The 21,684-nt window shown below is 36.1% G+C and overlaps 1 protein-coding gene across 1 annotated transcript in view; it reads left to right on the forward strand.

The window, feature by feature from the left end:
- The window catches only part of HOOK1 (hook microtubule-tethering protein 1), a 59,159-nt gene that overhangs the window by 1,644 nt on the left and 35,831 nt on the right, over nt 1-21,684 (forward strand). Inside the window, exons 2-6 of the mRNA XM_006768377.2 lie at nt 4,194-4,279; nt 9,671-9,743; nt 13,530-13,580; nt 14,736-14,868; nt 20,298-20,365. Of these exons, the coding sequence (XP_006768440.2) occupies nt 4,194-4,279; nt 9,671-9,743; nt 13,530-13,580; nt 14,736-14,868; nt 20,298-20,365 (411 nt within the window). The remainder of the gene's footprint in view (nt 1-4,193; nt 4,280-9,670; nt 9,744-13,529; nt 13,581-14,735; nt 14,869-20,297; nt 20,366-21,684) is intronic.

Raw genomic sequence — 21,684 nt, forward strand, 5'->3', positions numbered from 1 at the left:
TTAGTGTGGCTCTTCCTAAGCCTTAGGAGTACCCTAATTAAGTTAATAACAATGTACCTACCTATATAGTTTGATGCTTTAAAACATTTAAAGAAGCCCCAACTGGTTTGGCTCAGTGGATAGAGCATCAGCCTGTGGACTGAAGGGTCCCAGGTTCAATTCTAGTCAAGGGCATGTACCTTGGTTGCAGGCACATCCCCAGTGGGCCCAGCCCCTCTGCTCTTCCCCGGCCCGTTTCCTCCTGCCCCGTGACCAGGTGCTGGACTCCTGGGTCACAGCCCTGCTCACCGTCCATCTGCTCACCTTCCATCTGCTGTGCGGCCTTCTCACAGGGACCTTTGTGCCACTTGGGAGTCAGGCCCCCTCTGGAAACCTCCCTTCCACCCCAGCCGCCTCGCTCCGTGTGTACAGGGGGCCAGAGGTGGTTTTAGTTCTTGGATTAGTGCTACTCCGTGCCACCTGGGCATCCGATTTTGCACAAGCCACTTAGAAGAGATGTTTACGCCTATTTTGAGGAGAAAAAGATATTGGGGTAGGGGCTCCTATTCCCTGTTTCTCGCTGCCCCCCCCCACCCCCATCCCACCCCTCCAACCATTTTCCTGAAAGGAAGAGTCTTGGCATTTTTGTTTGTACTTGAGCCATGCCTAGTGTTTCTGTTCATTTGTGTTGGGTTTGGACAGGCAGGACCCGCCCCCATTTATTCCCTTCCTCAAAATGATGTCTTACCTTTTGGAGGTGCTCAGCTGTTGGAGAGCTGGCAGTGATGTGGTTTCTTAAGTCGTTATTGGAGGATCCACAAGATGTTATTGATGCCCATGCCCAAACCAGTTGTTGAGTTTTGTGTAAGGTACTGTGTGCAAAATGGAATGTAAGCGGACTGGATCGTGAGGTGGCAATTGGTTGATGACATTCCCAAGCGATCTCCTAATGCACATAATTCAAAAGAATGAGACATCAGGGAAGGTTTCTGGTGCTTTGTCAAGCATATTGGAAATTACCATTATTTAAAGCAACTGGAGCACTTTGGAGGTAATTAGCTTGCTTTTAAGTGGAATGCAAGTGTCCAGGGCTTCTGAGTTAGAGCAATTAGCTAATTAACTGTTCGTGTGTATTTTCACTTACAGTAAGTATTGGGGTTTGGGTACTGTATTTAAGACTGTCATAGGCAGGGCAACCTTACTTCTAATGATGTGTTTTGTTAAAACAAGTGGCTAATTAGAGAGTGTATCCTAATTTGTTGCATGGTTGCGCTAAACATCGACTAGCGTAGTAAATGCAGTGTTTATGATGTCATTGACTTAAATATGAAGTGGTGGAGAAGTGTAGGGCTTTCTTGAATTGTATTGCAATATTTTTAAGTATTAGGTGACTATGTCCATTCTTTTAACCAGTATTTATTGAGTCCCTACTTTGTATAAGGCACGGAGGAAGACCAATATCAAGAAAAATTAAAGAACTTTCTATTTTGATTGGAGTGGTTGGCAGAGCTGTGTGCTTTTACAATGGAAGGCAACATTTCTTAAAAACTGTACAAACATTATAAACCAAGTCATGAGGAATCATAGATGGCAGAGTGTAATTGGTCATTTGCTTCTCCAGTTCTCAGGCTGCTGAAACACTGTGGAGAAAATGGAATTACTGTGCAGACTGTTACCTCTACAAATGCCGCTACAGCCAAATCCACTTGTACCCATAACACTGCCCAGCTTTATGATTAAGAATAGCCACACATTTCTCTTTGAAAACCTTTATCAGTACCCTGTTTGAGCCCCCAACATTCCTCCCCCTCAGGAAAATGACCTCCTCATCTTTGGCTCTGGCTCTGCATCCCATCCTTTCCACCTCTTCTAAAACTTTGCTCTTTCTTCTCCCCTTTCTGTATTTACTACTTCTTCCTCTCTCCATGGGCTCCTCCTTCTCCACATGCAAACTTGCTCCAATCTTCTCTGTCTCAACAGGAGAGAACGAAGAGCCACCACTTCTTGTATTGCCCCTTCCCTTTATGGTCACATTTCTTGAGTTTTTTAAACTTCTTGAACTTTCATCGACACCTCAATGCACTGTCCTTAAGCTTGTTTTCTCTAAGGCCTCCACTTCCTTACTCAATTTCATCAACCATTTTGTGCATACTACAATACTCTCTTCCATTTTCTAAAACATACTAAAGATGTCACTCTCTTCATCACCCAGAGCAGTGTTCCCACAAAACTGATGTGCATTAGAATCACTTGGGGATTTTCTGATTTTATATGTCTGGAGCTTGTGATATCTATTGTTCTTAGACCCCACACATCCAGAAACCTTGAGTCATAGCGAATGTCCTAACAGCTATTGAGTTTATACCATGTGCCAGGCACTAATCTAAGTACAGTGTTTACCAGTTAATTTAATTCTCACAACCATCTTGTGAAGTAGAAGCTGTTCTTACTGTTTTTCATTATATCGATGACACCATTAAGGATAAGGCCAAACTTTTTGTCATGGCTCTTCAGAGGCCTGACCCCTGACTGTCCTCACCCCTTTCCCGTCCCTCTTTGCACTAGAATTCCAGTAATTCTGAACTGCATGTTGCCTGAAAATACCATCTCTTTTCCTATACTTGTGCTTTTATTATGTCCCTATTTTCTGAAGTTTTCCTTCCCTTGACACTTTATTTACTCGACTTTCCATCTAGGAACCATCTCTAAATAGTCTTTCTTAAATACAAGACCTAATTAGATTAGTTGACTGGTATATTTCAGAACACTTTGTGCATACTACAATCACTGGACTACAGATCACATTTTCTAGAAATGATTTTTATGTTTTTTTCCTCTCCTTATCTCTTGATTGAGGCTACTTTAGGGTAGAAACCTGATAATTTTCCTTGGTAAATCTGCCCTGTATTACAGTGTCCCACATAGAGTAGAAGCTCAGTAAAGTATCTTTGTGTACTTTTAAAGTAACTGTGGCTAGAGTTAGTCTATGTCATTCTTCCATGTTGCATTAGGATAAGGGAGACAGATTTATAGAATCTCAAAATATACACAACCACTAAAGGTGAATTATGGTGAGAGGGAATTTTATTGGATTAATGTAAGTGGTAAACTAAAGGAGATGAATATATGTGAGAAAAAAGAATCATAGTATATTGAGTTAAAGATCATTATGGGTTGAGATTAGATTTCTAGAAAGTAGATGATCCATTTTTGCTCTGTTATAATTTGCCTTTTAAAAATCCTCACTGGAGGGCATGCTTATTGATTCTAGAGAGAGTGGATATGAGAGAGAGAGAGAGAGAGAGAGAGAGAGAGAGAGAGATAAGAGGTGAGAAAGAACATTGATTGGTTGCCTTCCGTACGTGCCCCAACCTGGGGTTGAATCCACAAATTAGGTATATGTCCTGACCAGGAATTGAATCAGCAACGTGACAACCTTTTAGTATACTGGAAGACTCCCCAACCAACTGAGCCACACTGGCCAGGACTAATATGCTTTTTAAAAATTTTTCTATCTTGTGTTTGCTTTTTAGAAAATGATGCCACCATTTTAACTTCCCTTTTTAATATGTGCATGAATGTTTAACAAATAGAGCTTTGAAAAGTTGTAATATCTAAAGCCAAATTAGATAGAAAGAACTTGACATGGTAGATGGGCTTTGGTCTGTTCATGCCCTAAGGCTAATTTTGGATAGCAGGCGGAAGTCCTGCCTTATTTTAGAGCTCATCAATAACCTAAGTAGTAGTTTTAGACTTGACATTCTAGCCTTTGTTTTCCTATCAAATGATATGACTGAAATTTTCACTTGCAAATGTTAGGTTATCTTGAAGTTCTTTTTCTGATGTTATTCTCCCCAAAATAGACAAAAAACATACTATATGTAGGAGTTCCATGCTTGGCTTTCAGAAAGTCAGAAGTACTTCATACATGACATCAGTATATTTGACTTAAGGTATATTTTTATGATTTATGAAATGTTAAGTATTCATTTTTCTAAAAATATTACACAGTCACAGAAACTTATTAGTTTTACTTGTATGGCAGGGTCTTAATTTAAACAAAACAGGTCAATTAGCTATTTTTCTCTCTAATTTTCATATATATGTTTATATGTATATATATGTGTGTGTGTGTGTGTGTTTGAGGGGAGGTTGGTAATGCTACCTGGTAGGTGTAAAGAGGCAGTAAAGTCATTTGCTTTATGTCCTTTTAGCTGCAGACATTCAATACCCCTGCACCTTGTCAGGATGTAAAACAGCTGACTAATGGAGTTGCTATGGCACAAGTTCTTCATCAAATGTAAGTAGTGGTCCTGGTTCTTCCTGAAAGAATTGTAAACCCAATACCAAGGAAGAAAACTTAAACTGTATTTTAAAGGTTATTGAAACTTTATTCAGTGATGACACACATATGGTATCAAAGCATTCTTGCATCTACGAAACAAAAAGGTATATCACCTGATTAATCTTTATTAATAAAGATATGTCTTAATTTTAAATGGGCAATCAGGATTTCTATTCCAGAGATGTTAATTTTAAACTTGTTCTGATCACTTCCACAACCTATAGTAACTGAAAGGAACAGGTTAAATTAATGGTATAATTGCTTAAAATGTTTCCTTTGGATATACTCTTGTCATTTGAAGTTATCAATGCAAACAAAATACTGGATTTAGAAAAAATGTTAACTTTTTAAACCTATATTTAAACTAAGAGTAAATGTATGAATCCACCAATAATGAAATGTTGTATAAATGAAATTTAAAGTTACAAATCCTAGGGAACCTAAACTAATAAAGCAGTTCTCTTTGGGTTAGGCCCATTTTATTTAAATACATAATATCAAAAGTTCTTAACCCCATTATTTCCTGATTTTTGCCAAACATTATATAAGAATTAGGGTTATGACATCTACAATATGAGGTATGCACTTAGTAGAAAAAACATGGGCAATTCTGTAGTCATAATTTATTAATTAATAGTCATTGATTTTGTATAAGCTTACTTTCATGATAATGTATCTTCAATGAGACCAGAATCCTATCTCTGCTATCTTATTTTATAGTCAGAGATTTTCTATTGAATAGTTGCTATTATTTTATAAAGGTTTGTTGTGATTGAAAACCCCCATAGATGGGTTAGCAAAAATTCTTTACCACTCTTAGAAAAACAACTTAAAACAGTATAAAAATTCTCATTCCTTGGAATATTCAAAATGGTCTAATTTAAATAGACACATAGTTAACTCAAGATTAACATTTTAAGAGATAAGCTTAACATGTTAACTTTTTGGGGAGGCTGTCATTCTGAAATATTTCTTATTGCCTTTTTTAAAGATGTTTCTTAAATGTTTTGTTTATTTATACCCTGATTGGTTTCAAGTGATTTAATTAGCCAGAACCAAGCATTCTGAATATGATTCTTTCTTGATGATTTGGGGATGTCATCATTATTTTTTTTGTCATAAGGATATACACCTGGCCTTTTTTTATTGCAGTATATTGTAGGTATTGGTGTAGATACAGCTACATTGTGGTTGGTATGGATGTAAGGCGGATGTGTGTTCACTCACTCCAGCAGTGCTAGCCGAAGGTGCTTTTAGTAACTTTATACCAAGCCACAATAGAAGAGACCCATTTTGACCTGATATGGTACAATGACTCTTTGATCTCCTATCCTCTAGAACTGTATCTCATGTTTAACATAGTGTCAGCTTCCATAGCGGATGCGTACTCACCCCAGCAGTGCTAGCCGAAGGTGCTTTTAGTAACTTTATACCAAGCCACAATAGAAGAGACCTGATATGGTACAATGACTCTTTGATCTCCTATCCTCTAGAACTGTATCTCATGTTTAACATAGTGTCAGCTTCCATATAATGAAATCTTAAAAATCAATGCCTAAACTATATAACTTAGATGTGGGAGTCATGGGGTTATTGCTAGGGTTCTGTAGTTCCTTAATTATGTTTAGTTTGACTACATACTATGTATCTCTCTGTTTTAAATGTATGTAGGAAAACTGTAACTACAATGATATTAGTTTTCTGAGGTTGCCATAACAAAATACCATCAGTTTGACCTGACTCTAAAGCCAGTGCTCCAAGTCAGCTATAATCATTGAAATCTAGTATCTTGATCCCCTACTGATAGATGACTAAATGAAAGGCTAGGTGTACATGTCCAAATTACAGATCACAACTTGATGTGTTGAGCACAAAAGGCCTTTTGATTATTCAAGGAGAGCAGTATCAGTTCATTGAAGCAATATAATTGTGATATATATATAGTAATCAGTAGGCATTAATTACTACCTGAGTTTAGTTGGTAAAAGTGTCAGAAGACAAATGCCATAGGTGGAGTTAAAAATTATTGTGTACTGATTCTCACCTAGTTTTATTTGAAGACAGTTGGATCATAATTTGCTTTTTTAGTCTCATATCCCTTTCTTACATGGTGCTTCTTGATTTTCACAGAAGTTCTGGGAAATATGAGAAAAGGAGCTAACTACTGGGGCCAAGAGTATAAAGGCATGTAGATGTGGCAGTGCAAAAAGTAAAAGGAGGATAAATGTCCAGAGAGTTCTGAGGTTAGATATCAAGTTTAATAATGCCAAAGATTGACTGTCATTTTAATTGTTTGAGAAGAATGGATTTGTTTATAAGAAAGAAGCAGGAAATACTAGTTGTACTGGTTAATAATTCAGATTTTTCTCAATAGATGGAGTTACACATATGTCGATATATATGCAATTTGATATGTATTCTATTTTGTTGTATTGACAACAAGCTTCAAAACTTCATATGTCAAATTTTCTGAAGGTGTTAACATAGATATTTTTTACACTTAAAAATGTTGAATTTTGTGCCAAAAAAGAACATTTGCGGAAAGTTTTAATTCATTACTTTATTTTGAAGAAAAGTGCTGCTGAATACTTCGGGAAGCTTATGGTGAGCATTCTCCATCTCAAGATACTTGTGAATGCTGGTTTAAATGCTTTAAAAGTGACGATTTCAATGTGAAAGACAAAGAATATCCAGGTCAACCAAAAAAGTTTGAAGACCCATAATTACAAGCATTATTGGTTGAAGATGGGTGTCAAACTCAAAAACAACTTGCAGAAAGATTAAACATTGCTCAGCAAACAATTTCCGATCGTTTGCAAGCAATGGGAAAGATTTTAAAAGGAAGAAAAATGGGTGCCACCTCAACTGAACGAAAGACAAGTGGAAAACCAAAAAGCCATCAGTAAAATGTTGCTTCAGCAGCACAAAAGAAAGCCTTTTTTGCATCGAATTGTGACTGGCGATGAAAAGTGTATTTATTTTGAGAATCCCCAGTGCACAAAATCATGGGTTGATCCAGGTCAACCATCACATCAACTGCAAGGCCAAATCGCTTCGGAAAAAAAACAATGCTCTGTGTTTGGTGGGATCAGGAAGGTGTGGTGTATTATGAGCTTCTAAAACCAGGTGAAATCTTAATACTGATCGCTATGACAAATAATCAATTTGAACCATGCTTTGATAGTGAAATGACCAAAATGTGCCAGAAGACATGGCAAATTAATTTTGCTTCATGATGACGCACCATCAGACACTTCAAAACCAGTTAAAGACACATTAAAAGATCTTGCCTGGGAAGTGTTACCCATCCGCTGTATTCACCAGAACTTGTTCCTTCAGATTACCACTTGTTCCCATTGATGGCACACGCACTTTCTGAGAGCACTTTAAAACAGGAAGAAGTGGAAAATTGGGTCCCTGAATGGTTTGCTTCAAAACAAGAAAAGTTCTATTGGGACGGTATCCACAAATTAGCTGAAAGATTGGGGGGAATGTGTAGCTAGTGATGGACATTACTTTGAATAAAGCACTTTTGATGTTTCTCTTGAAATTATAGGGTTTTCTTTGATTATAATATCCACATTGTTAACCGATACACCTAGTATATATTTATGGACACGTCAGCAAGTATTTCTCAAGGACTGAATATTTGTGCCCTTTCAAAATTCATATGCTGAAGACTTAACTGTGTAGGGCTTCATTGTGTATCTGTATTAGAGATAGGGCCTCTAAGGAAGTCATTAATGTTAATCAGATGGTAAGTGTGGGGGCCCTGATCTGCTAGGATTAGACTTCTTATAAAAAGAGAAATCAGAGAGGTCACTCCCTGCAAACGTACAAAGAAGAGATCATGTGAGCACACATAGCAAGATGGCAGCTGCCTACAAGCCAAGAGAACAGACTTCAGAATGAAACCTACCTTGCCAACATCTTAATCCCTTCCACTCTAAAAATCAGAAAAAAAAATCCTCCTCAGGTGAGGATTAACAAAAAAGAAAACAGTTAAAATTCAAAATAAAGGAATTTAAAGTGGTGAAGCCATTTTTGGTTACTCCTGTCAGAAGTGAGAGCTTCTGAATTAGAACATCTAAGGCAGACAGTTTCTGAAAAGCTAATCACTGTTTTCTAATTTCAGCTTTGCATTTTAAATTCAAGATACTGCCATGAAAAATAATACTTTGATTTCTTTCCTCACTTTATTTGCTTATCTGTAAAGTCAAGATTTAGATGGGACCTTTAAGACGTCTTCTAGCACTATATTCTGATTTTGTCGTGTTGGCTTAACGCTTAAAGCATTTATCTCATTCTCCTTTGAGTATAGTTATTTTTGCTTCCTATTTTTCCCTTTAATAATTACTTCTCTAAGAGTCAGAAGAGTAAATTATTTATCTTCAGATTAACCTTGCTTAATACCTTACTCAGAGCAAGTATCCAAATATTTGTTTTAAATATAATCTATTAATATAGTCCATTATTTACGGTTAGTGTCATTCTTCCAGACCAGTGGTTCTCAACCTTCCTAATGCTGCGACCCTTTAATACAGTTCTCCATGTTGTGGTGACCCCCAATTTCATTGTTACAAATTGAACATAATTAAAGCATAGTGATTCATCACAAAAACAATATGTAATTATATATGTGTTTTCCAATGGTCTTAGGCGACCCCTGTGAAAGGGTCTTTTGACCCCCAAAGGGGTCGCGACCCACAGGTTGAGAACCGCTGTTCTAGACCTTATTTAATACATACATATTGATACAGCAGGTTTTTTTTGTGTGTTGACCTTCAATATCAATAGTACTTAGTTTAAAACTAAATTTGTCCTTGTAGATTTCTCTTTATACTCATTCTACTCAGTTACAGTGAAATTTGTTTGGGGTTTTGCCAGATACTAATTTTAATTTCACTTGGGACAAATTATTTAGGTTCTCTCATCCTCAGTTCTCTGAAAAGTAAGATTGAAAAAAAATAGTTTGCCCAAGTTAATGTGACATTTATATGAAATAATATGGAAAAACATTAAGCACAGTGCTTGAGACATAGTAGACATGAAAAATTAGTTTTCTCTTTTTTTTTCTCCTTTAGGATAGGGACTTTCACATCTTCCTACTTTCAGGATACCTGTTGACATATTTAGTAAATGTTTCTTAAATTGAAGTTGTTAATCACTTAAGTAGTTTATTATGAGAAATTCTAAAATAAGTCATTAGGAATAACAAAAAATTTAGAGGATCTTCTAAATAATATGTACTATTCTTATTAAGGACAGGCTTTAAAATATGAAGTAACTTTTTCTGTTGACTGAATTTGGTATTTTACATGTTTAGCATTTGTATTTTTGTTTCAGTGATGCAGCTTGGTTCAATGAATCTTGGTTAAGCCGAATTAAGGAGGATATTGCCGACAACTGGAGGATAAAGGTATGCAGAATGAATTGAAGAACCCACTTGATCCAAGCATTGGTTCTAAAATTAGTACTAAGCTCAACTAAATTTTTAAAAAAAAATTAACTTAAGGTTGCACTTATTGTATGCAGTTTGAGCTTTGACACATGTATGTTTCCTATATAACTATCATCATAGTTAGAGATAGGAAATTTTTATTAATCTAAAATATGTGCTTATGCCCCTTCCCAATTAATTCTTATTCTTACCTTGGCCCCAGTTGGCCACAGATCTGCTTTCTGTCTCTAAAGGTTTCATTTCTAGAGTTCCATATGAGTGGAATCAAACATTTTGTACTCTTTGTCTCTAGCATCTTTTACTCAGTATAATGTTTTTGAGACTCATTCATGTTGACTGTATTAACAGTAGATTTACTAAGTGTTATTTCGTTACATTACTATACCACATTCACTTATTGATGGATGTTTGAATTGTTTTTTTTTTCCTCTTTCTTTCCTGATATTGTAATTTATGTGTTTTGTATTTTTGTCTTGATAAGTCTGGTTCAATCAATCTTTTTGAATTTTATTGTTGTTTTTTCCAAACAACTAGCTTATGTTTTGTTTTATTGATTTTTCTCTTTAATCTTTTTTTTAAATTTCCTTTCTTCTACTTACATATTCACTTCTTTTTCTTGCTTCTTAAGGTGGAAGCTTATATCATCAGTTTTGGATCTTTGTCCTCTCCCCCGCCCCCTCCCCCCCTTATGAAGCATTGCCTTAGCCCAGGGGTGGGCAAACTTTTTGACTCGAGGGCCACAATGGGTTCTTAAACTGGACCGGAGGGCCGAACAAAAGCATGGATGGAGTGTGTGTGTGAACTAATGTAAATTCAAAGTAAACATCATTACATAAAAGGGTAGGTCTTTTTTCCCCAATAGTTTTATTCATTTCAAACGGCAGCCGGCCTTAGTTTGCCCACGGCTGCCTTAGACACATCCCCCATATTTTGACATGCAGTGTTCTTATTTTCAGTCACTTCAAAATATTTGGTAATTTTCCTTGTGCTTTTTCCTTTGATCCATGGGTTAATTAGAAGTAATATTTTAAATTCTAAAAAATTAGAATTTTTAAGTAACTTTAAAAAAATTTCTTAATTGCTAATTTAATTCCATTTTGATATTAAGAAATTCCTTTAAATTTCCTGGACTGATTTTATAGCCTAATATCTGATCTGTCTTTGGTGAATATTCCATATATACTTGAAAATAATTTGTATTCTGCAGTTCTACAATTTATGTCAAGTTTATTGATAATACTGTTTGTATCTTTTATATCTTTATTGATTTCTTGTCTGATTATTTTATCAAGGTAGAAGGACTCCTTTAATTTCTAATGATGATTGTGGATTTGTCAGTTTTTTCTTTAAATTCTGTTAATTTCTAAATCTCATGATTTAATCTCTATTATTAGGTTTATATACATTAATTTTATGTCCTAAAATATGAATGAATATACTTACCATTATGAAATATCTTTCTTTTATCCCTTATAATATCCCTTGTTCTGAAGTCTAATTTGTCTGGTACTAATGTAGCAACTTCATTTTTATTATTATGTTTTGCTTTAGTGTTTTTTTTTTCTGTTCTTTTAATCTCTAAGTTTTTGTATTAGAAGTGTTTCATGACACCTAATTGTTGGGTCTTGCTTTTTTATCCAGTGAACAACTCCTTATTTGGTTCTTTAAAAAAACAACAACAAACTTTACATTCTTATATTCCTGTTTTGTTTTATTTTAGTTTTTTTTTAAATGGTTTAAAGTATTACAAATAGTAGTACATATGTCTCCTTATATCCCTGTTTTTATTGAAATCCTTGAACATTTTTAAACTAGCAGTTATAACATTATCTTCTAATTCTTTCATTTCTCATTTCTGGGCCTATTTCATTGACTTGAGTTTTGTCCTCGTTATAGTACACATTTTCTTGCTTTTTCACATGTGTGGTAATTTTTTATTGGATGCTAGCTAGTTTGAGCATTATTGTTTAGTGTTGAGGTTTTTTTTGTATTTTATAGTGTGTTAGACTTTGTTCTTGCAGCCAGTTAAGATACTTGTGAATCAGTTTGATCCTTTTTCTTAAAAAAATAATTCTTTATCGTTGAAAGAATTACATATGTCCCCCTTTCCCCCCCATTGACCCCCTCCAACCCGCTCCCGCCCCAGGCCTTCAGCACCCTATTGTCTGTGTCCATGAGTTATGCATATATGCATACATGGTCTTTGGTTGATTACCTCCCTGCCCCGCCCCATCCCCCTGCCTTCCCTCTGAGATTCCACACTCTGTTCCATGCTTCAAGTCTCTGAATCCACTTGTTCATCAGTTTATTTTGTTCATTTGATTCCACATATGAGTGTGATCATGTGATACTTATCTTTCTCTGACTGACTTATTTCACTTAGCATGATACTCTCCAGGTCCCTCCATGCTGTCTCAAGGATAAGAGATTCTTTATTTTTACTGCTGCATAGTATTCCATGGTATAAATGTACCACAGCTTTTTTATCCATTCATCTAATGATGGGCACTTGGGCTGTTTCTAGATCTTAGCTATTGTAAATTATGTTGCTATGAACATAGGGGTGCATACATTCTTTCTAATTGGTGCTTCAGGTTTCTTCGGATAAATTCCTAGAAGTGGGATCACTGGGTCATTTTTTTAAAGGTTTTGGGGTGTGGAAAGCAGATTCTCTCGTTAGGGCTGGGGAACCATTTTTCTTCCAAGGGCCATTTGGATATTTATAACATAATTCTCGGGCCATACAAAATTATCAGCTTAAAAATTAGCCTGCTATATTTGGTCAAACATTTAATTAATTCACTCCTAATGCCTTGGCAGGGCCAGACCAAATGATTCTGCAAGCCAAACATTCTCCACCGCTGTTCTAGGGCTATGTTAGACCTACTACTAAGTTGTGATCTTTGGGAGTTATTAGTGAATGCTTGTCTATACAGCATAGTCTCTTCACCCTGGCTGGTGGGAATTTCTTCAGTTTCTGGCTTCTATAATCATTGAGAATTGTTCAGATTATAGTTCCCAGGATTGTTCTTTCCTTGGAAATTATTTTTGTTAAATCTCATTGAGTTTTACCCGTGCACATGCAAATTAATATTCAGTCATAGCGTCAAAGGAACCATTAATGCAGATTCCTGGAGTTCTTTTTCTCTATAGCTCTCAATTTTTCATTTGTCTGCCCTGCAAATTCTAAATACTGTGATCTTCATGAACATCTGATGTCTCTCTCTTCAACTCAACAAGAACATCAGGCCCTGTGCTATGGTGTGAAAATTGCCTCTAGAAAGAAATCTTGGATAGTGTAGGGGTCATCTTTTTTTGTTTTCCTTATCTCAGAAATTATAGTTCTATATTACTTGTTGGCTACAGCTTGAAAACAATTGACCCTTGTATCTTCTTCTGTTTTCTAGTAGTTTGTGTCAGGAAAATTAAGTCTAGACCTATTACTCGCTCATGACTGAGCATGGACGTGCTAAATCTTTAAAGTTGGTACTTGACTTCATTCTGTCTCATTTTAAATAGAATCACCCTGGTTAAACTTTGTAAGCATGCAGACATTATTTTCTTTCACTCAAACTGATTAACACTTCAGTGTTTAAAAATTATCATGTACTTAATATTTGTAGAACTGTAACATATAGTATATTTTTTATTTTTATCAGGGGGCAGTTTCTGTTGTCTTTCACCTTGGCATACATTTTCTTTCATTATGAAATTGTGAAATTTGTTATTTTTTCCCCCTATTAGGCTAGTAATTTAAAGAAGGTACTTCAAGGAATTATGAGTTATTACAGCGAGGTATGAGAAAATATGACTTTGTTTAACTACAAAATGCTATGTGATAATTATATGACACTGAAAAATGACTTGGCTTTTCATTTATAACATATTACTGGAAAATAATTTATAATGTATATATATCTTTTTGCCATTTTTAGAACATTCAAATTATGTGAACATAAACAGGCTTAAACTTAATATATTGATTTGGGAAATAATGTTGCTTCTATATTGATACTGTTTAAATTGATTATATTTTGAAATAGAATTGCCTCCAAATGATTTGATTTTATGCAATGCTGTAAAGTAGACCTTATAATGAAATTGCAATTATTTCATATTTAAAACATTGCTTTGATAGCTATTTGCAATGCAAACAGTAGCACAAATATACTATGAAATTATGCTTTTGCAAATGAATTGGGGGAAATGCAAAGTAAAAGTAGTATTAAACACATTAGCTAGTACATTTAAGTATTTTTTTTCTTATTCAGCATCATAAGTTCACTGCTAGGATTATTTGATATAACAAGGTTTATTGCTTAATGTTTGGAAATGGTAGCAATTGCCATTACAAAATTATGTTTCTATTTTTTAAAGTTGTCCCAGTTTAGCTTGTTATTTCTTCCAAATAATTTTAAGACTGAAATTTTTCAATTTATTTATGCCTAAAACTCATTTTGAAGCTTTTTCTAATGCCACAAAAACTCTTAATTAGCTGAAAAAGAAAGATCAGGTCAGGAAAGATTAATTCATTAGATTTGTTGTTTATGTGTGATGATTTATTTTGTGATTCTCTTAACTGATTATATATCAAAATATCATGAATATTCTTTGGCATAACATATATCTTTTTTTTTTTAATGAAAAGGCCTAAGTATTGTCAAAATAGATCAGGCCAGGGGCTTCTTAAACAATCCTTTTTTTTGTAGTGAGATCAAAGGATATTTTGTACAAAAGCATTTTAGTTGCTTTTGGTTTGTTACTCAAAATTTTGGGAGGTGGCTTGAACTTTACTAACTGGCTTTAGTCGGTATTTTGGGTGTATCATTTGTTAATTTATCTGAGTCATTTTAGGAACCTATTTATAATTTTTCTAGTAATAATTAAATGCAGTAAATTTTTTGTAGCCTACATAAATGAATGATTTAATTTATTGTTTCAATACCACAGTTTTTGGGGCAACAGATTTCTGAAGAACTTATTCCTGATTTAAATCGAATAACTGAAAGTTCAGATTCTGTGGAGCTTGGGAGGTTACTGCAGCTTATTTTAGGTTGTGCGGTCAACTGTGAAAAGAAGCAAGGTAAGTGAATTTCTGTCATTTGAGAATATGTACTTTCTATAAACAACCTACATTTCTATAGAAAATAGCACTAAAGTATCCTGTTACTGGTTGACAGCACCCTGAGATGTAAGCCAGAAAATAGGAATTCTAGCACAGCTCTGCCACTAAAAAGTTACCAGTCTTGAGTATCATAATTATAACTGGATTCTGAGATTCATATTCAGTGGCTATATATAATGTATTTTAATTTAATTAGTTTAATATGTTCATTGCTTAAGACTTAGTGGATAATCAGTAAATATTGTACTTATTCATTTGATATAGTATCTCTTTCACTTGTAAGATAATAGAACCTTAGGTTGATTCAGAATCTGTACTAATAAAAGTATAATATGCTAATTAGACCGGACAGCCAAATGACCTTCCGGACGTCATTTTGGATGACCTTGTGGACAAAGCTGCGGTGGTGGAGGCTGAGGCAGAGATGGTTAGGGGCGATCCGGCCAGCAGGGGAGCAGTTGGGGGCAACCAGGCTGGCAGGGGAGCAGTTAGGGGGTGATCAGGCCAGCAGGGGAGCAGTTAGGGGGCGATCAGGCCGGCAGGGGAGCAGTTTGGGTGCGATCAGGCCGGCAGGGGAACAGTTAGGGGCATCAGGCAGGCAGAGGCGGTTAGGGGTGATCAGGCAGGCAAGCAGAGTGGTTAGGGGTGATCAGACAGGCAGGCAGACTGGTTAGGGGCGATCAGTCAGGCAGGCAGGTAAGCGGTTAGAAGCCAGCAGTCCTGGATTGTGAGAGGGATGTCCAGCAGTCAGATTGGAGAGGGTGCAGGCTGGGCTGAGGGACTCCCCCACCCCCATGCATGAATTTTGTGTACCAGGCCTTTAGATTTATAAATAAATATGCAGGTGTTAAATTATGATTCAGGCTTCTTTAGATGATATTCTGCTCTTCAGAAGAATGCCTGTCCAGTGAATCCTCCTAATAAGTAGTCTAATGATATAAATGGAATTGGTATATTATATTGATAAAAACAAACACAGTGATCCATGTTCTACTGAGTAGAAGAAAAGCATTTTGGCTGAATATACTGAATAAAATGATGAACTGAACAAACCAGGATCTACTTGGCTGAAGGCCTTGCATTGATCTAAGTGGTAAGATTTTTGATGCTGGTGTTTTTTGCATGAGCCGGCCAAACTTGGCTTTAGTACATTACCTTTAAAACAAAATGTTGGATACTTAAGTTGTAAAATATTTTTAAAATATGTTTTTATTGATTTTTATAGAGGGATAGATAGAAACTTCGATGAGAGAGAAACATCGATCAGTTGCCTTCTGCACACCCCCTACTGGGGATTGAGCTCACAACCCTGGGCATGTACCCTGACTGGGAACCCAACTGGTGACCTCCTGATTCATAGGTTAATGCTCAACCACTGAGCCATACCAGGCGGGCTAAGTTTGTAAAGTATTTTAATCAGGGCCTTAGAAAACACATTCCATGTTATCTATTGAAAGAAGAGAGCATATGAGATAGGATAAGTTCAATAAAGCAAATTCAGGGAGGAGAAAAATAAAAAAACTTGACATTAATCCTATATAATAAAAGTCTAATATGCAAATCGACCAAACGGCAGAATGACCTGTTGCTGTGATGCACACTGACCACCAGGGGCAAACAATGCAGGAGCTGTCCCCCAGGTGGTCAGTGCACTCCCACAGGGAGAGCGCCGCTCAGCCAGAAGCCCGGCTCAGGGCTGGCGAGCGCAGCGGTGGAAGCCTTTTCTGCCTCTGTGGCAGCACTAACTATGTCTGGAGTGGGCCTACACCATCAGTCGGACATCCCCTGAGGGCTCCTAGACTGCGAGAAGGTGCAGGCCGGACTGAGGGACGCCCCTGAGTGCACTCATCTTGTGCCCCAGGCCTCTAGTTACAGTAGGCCCTCAGGTTATGTTGGAGATCCGTTACTACCATGTGACGAAACATGATTTTCGCAATAAGTTGGAATCCACCTACATAAGCAGCTACGTCACTCACATGGAGCACATACACAGCAGTAATGAAGTGAAACAGTAAAAAAAATTTAAAAGAAAGATAACAGTTCCTGACCTTTACTTGTGGTAAATAAATAATAATAAACATAAAGCACATATGTACATACGTCAAAATGACAGAACTTTTTTTTTAGTATAAATAAATGGGAGATGGTGACGTAACCATGAAACTGAGTACGTCCGACTATGTAACCCGAGGACTGCCTGTATCAATAAAAAGGGATTGAGTATCTGGAAATTTTGATATTAATCCTTCCAGCTGTCATTACCTAGCTGTTTTGTTTAGGGCACATCACTTCCCTAGAGGCTTTTATTTCTAACAGATAATGTCAAAGGTCTACCTATTGGAATGTAAGGAATGTAAAGTTAAAACTTCAGTAAGTGTTTAAAAATGGACAAATCGAAGCTCATTTTTAGCATTTTTCTGTTGTGATCTTTTGAATTTTGTCTTTAATCCTTTGTTTCTATTTCAATTACTGGGTATATATAACATTTGTCAAATAGTGGGCATTGGCACCAATTTAATGCCAATAGGAATCCTCAATTTGGGTGCTGTGAAGAAGGAAACTATATACGGGCAAAACAGCTCAACTGTGATACAGCACAACTATGAAAACAGCAGGGCTGTGAGGCAGACTTGGGGTCAGGCTCCTCTCCAGCTAGACGCCTCTGCTCTGCTCCTCCATGGTCTGCCTTGGGTTGAACTGGTCTGCTCTGCTCTGCTGTGGTCTTTTGGTCTGCTCCTCTGTGGTCTGTTCTTCTCTGGCTCATTCAGCTCAGCCAGGGAGACACAGTCTTCAGTTTTTGGTGGAAAGGGAAAGTGTTCTCTCAGAGCTAGAGGGGGAGCTGGCTTATATGGGAAGGAGTGCCCGCCCCTCCTCCCTGATCTTTCAGTCCTCATGCAAATGAGGAATCTAAATCCTCACAGTTTGGTCCAAAAGGCACTGTCTGATTGATTAGAATAGAGCCACTCTAGTTGGTTGGAACTTCACATCTCTGATTGGATGGAGAAAGCCTCAGGAATTCCTTTATAAGTAGGCTCATATGGAAGAAACACAGTGCAGGCAAGCAGTTAAGTGCAGATTCTCCCTGAAGTGCAGTTTGCATGTGAGGTTCCTGTGTAGAAATGGCTGATAATCTGTTTTATGTATTCTTTATTGATTACAGAGAGGAAGAAAGGGAGATAGATAGAAAGATAGAAACATCAATGATGAGAATCATTGATCAGCTCCCTCTTATTGCATGCCCCCCTACTGGTGATTTAGCCTGGAACCCGGGCATTTGCCCCGACCGGGAATCAAACCGTGACCTCCAGGTTCACAGGTCTATGCTCAAACACTGACCTACGCTAGACGAGCTGGGCTCTGGTTTTTTTAAAATTTGAGCCCAGTTAACCACCAAGAGCCCTTCTTAGTAGGTGTCTTCTTTCTCAGGGTTCACACATTATTTTTGCTTAATTTTAGCATGTTTGTCAGTTTTAATACTCTTTTCTTAAAGAAACAACTTTGGCTTTGATTCTGTTCTATTTGTACTGGTAAATATTCGTTCTTCTATCTTGTTTCACTTGAATAAATCAGTTCTATTTCAAGCTATGATTGGCATGTTAAGCTAGAGTTTTCCCTTACATTATAATTTTGTTGCTTCTTACAAATTTTAATGTAATATGTAGTATTTTCATAATTTTAAGCATTACTTAGCAATTTTGTCCTTATATTTTTAAAAGGAAATTCAGTTCTTAGATAAATAAATAAAAGCTTAGAAAGTAGTGAATATAAGGAGATAGCTTAATTTTCATTATTAAAAAATCAGGACTAGCCCTAGCTGGTTTGGCTCACTGAATAGAGCGTCGGCCTGGGGATTGAGGGGTCCCAGGTTCGATTCCGGTCAAGGGCATGTACCTTGGTTGCGGGCACATCCCCAGTAGGGGGTGTACAGGAGGCAGCTGATCGACGTTTCTCTCTCATTGATGTTACTAACTCTCTATCCCTCTCCCTTCCTCTCTGTAAAAAATCAATAAAATATATATTTTAAAAAATCAGGATTATCTACTTGAATTTATTTTTGGAGGAATGTGTCTGGGGTTGCAATTTTTAGGAGTAAGCAGATAAATGAAAAAAAAATTCTTGAAGTAACTTAATTAAAATGTAAAAATAAAACACATCCAGAATATAATGTTGCTTCCAAACCTTCATGCTTTGCAAAGTTTATTTTCAAAATGATTCCATCCAAGGTATTGCAACATTCTAATCATGAATGAATGAACTAGTTTGGTAAACAGTACCCTGTATATTTTGGTGAGGAAAATGATCATTTTTTTGACCACTTTAGCAAACTGGAAGTACTCTATTATCCCAAAAATTCAGTTAAAGGAAACCATTCCACTTCTTGTGCATTCTCTAGTTAACCCCCCCCCCCCACACACACACACACACACACACTCGTATAGCACTTAGTTGTCAGGTACATATCAGAATCAGAATCTGTCTACTTGTTGGCTTCACAAATAAAAGAAAGACTTAAAGAACTTCTTAGAAGTTTCCAGAGGAGTTATTAAAATAATAAAACTATTAGATAATACGAAGTCTTTAAAGTTGTTAGAAAATTGTCTTAGCTAGAAAACATGTAGTTGAAATGGATTTAAATCTACAAATACATGAAAGACGTCTCATCATTCCTCCTTTCTCATTGGGATAGTATCAGCTTAACTTATTGCATGTGTGCTTGTATCAGTATCACCTTAAGATGAGCCTGGGTAAATGTTGGATGGGCTTTTACAGGAAACTATATAACTTCTTTCTTTGAAAGCCTTCCTGAAATGAACTAAATAGGCGATCAAATTAAACTTTCTGGGCTTAAAATTTTAGAAGTTCATTTAATACATGTGATTTTATTCCATGATACTGAATATTTTAACAAGAGGGAAGAAATTGTCATAATTGTTTTAAGATTAATTGCAATCTCTTCTTTTTCTGTTCCTTATAAGAAAATTAGAAGTTTTCTTCTTTAAAATAAACGATTTAGCCTTGGCTGGGTAGCTCAGTTGGTTGGATTGTCATCCTCTACACCAAAATGTTGTGGGTTTCATTTCTGGTCATGGCGCATTCAGGAGGCAACTAATCGATTTCTCTCTCTCTCCTTCTCCCTAAAAATCAATAAAAACATGCTTATATGAGGATTAAAAATAAGTAGATAAACCATTTAAAAATATTTATATGAATATTTTTAATTCTCTGCTTGTTTATAATTGACATATTTCTTGTGGAAAAATAATGTACTTGCATAGACAATTATATGTGGTAAATGCATTTTTATGCTATTAATTGAATGGCTAAAGCACTATGGGTAAAGAGTAGATTCTTTTTCAGAAAAAATCGATTTCTTTTTTAAATCATAGAACATATTCAAAACATAATGACACTGGAAGAGTCTGTTCAACATGTGGTCATGACTGCTATTCAAGAGGTAAGTTACGTCATATTCACATATGCATGAAAATCTTAAACCAAATGTTATAAAACTTCACATAAATTTTATGGATGTATATTTTTCTGTTTGTATAGATTTGCTCTTTGCAGCATGTTTACTTTTAGCTATTGTGTCTTCCCTGTCCCCCACCCCCCCCCAAAAAAAAATATCTTAAAAGGACATCAAGCCCAATATTAGTTTTTCTGCATTTAAAAGATAAATTGATATTGTCAAGATCCTTTAAATAACTTCAGTTAAGCAGGATAAATAACCTCTCTCTAGGTAGGAATTTTTTTTTTAAATATATTTTATTGATTTTTTTACAGAGAGGAAGGGAGAGAGAAAGATAGTCAGAAACATCGAAGAGAGAGAAACATCGATCAGCTGCCTCCTGCACGTCCCCCAGTGGGGATGTGCCCGCAACCCAGGTACATGCCCCTGACTGGAATCGAACCTGGGACCCTTCGGTCCGCAGGCTGACGCTCTATCCACTGAGCCAAACCGGTTTCGGCGGTAGGAATTTTTATTCTCCTTTTTTCTGCCAGTTACAGCAATCTCTCCTGAAATTTTAAAGTGTGTTCTGTGTATTTGTATTTATGTGTGTGTATGTATGTATGTGTATGTGTGTGTAACATTTGCATTTTCAGAATGTTAGAACTGTGAGAAAACATGGTGATACTTAATAGGTTTTGGAGCCAGGTAGCCTGGGTTCAAGCCAGACCAGTTATCAAAGTTGAACCATAAAGATTCAGAAATCATGTCATGCATGTTTATTCTTAAAATCAGACTAAAAAGGCAGAGATACAGAGCAGGGGAAAACTGAGGGAAAGTAGAGTGAAGGATTACTGAGGACAACCATAGTTTGGAAGGGGCATTATATAGGACTTTAGAAGTCTGTGTACTCTGAATGTGCATTTTTGGTTTGAATTCAAGGTGTCACTATACATAAATAAGTCTGCCTTTTATATGCAAAAATAACTATTTTAAAGAAATTTTTTCATATAACTCCTATGTTTAAAATCTCTTTAAATTAGTAATTTTGCCATATCACTCATTTTTTCTTTTTTCCCTTTAATTGAATTTACTGTGGTGTCACTGGTTAACATAGTTATACAGGTTTCAGGTGCACAATTCTGTTGTATCACTCATTTAAAGGCTGTATTTTAAAAGTTAATATTTATTATGGAAGAGTCATTTTTATTATGTTCATTTTTATTCATCTTTTAGAACTTGGATTATAATTCTTTAGTACACATGTTTTCAATATGTGTACTTATTTTAAGCATACTTTACTTATAATATCCTCACTTGTATAA

Source organism: Myotis davidii, unplaced genomic scaffold (assembly GCF_000327345.1).
Source record: "Myotis davidii unplaced genomic scaffold, ASM32734v1 scaffold79, whole genome shotgun sequence".
Lineage (NCBI taxonomy): Eukaryota > Metazoa > Chordata > Mammalia > Chiroptera > Vespertilionidae > Myotis > Myotis davidii.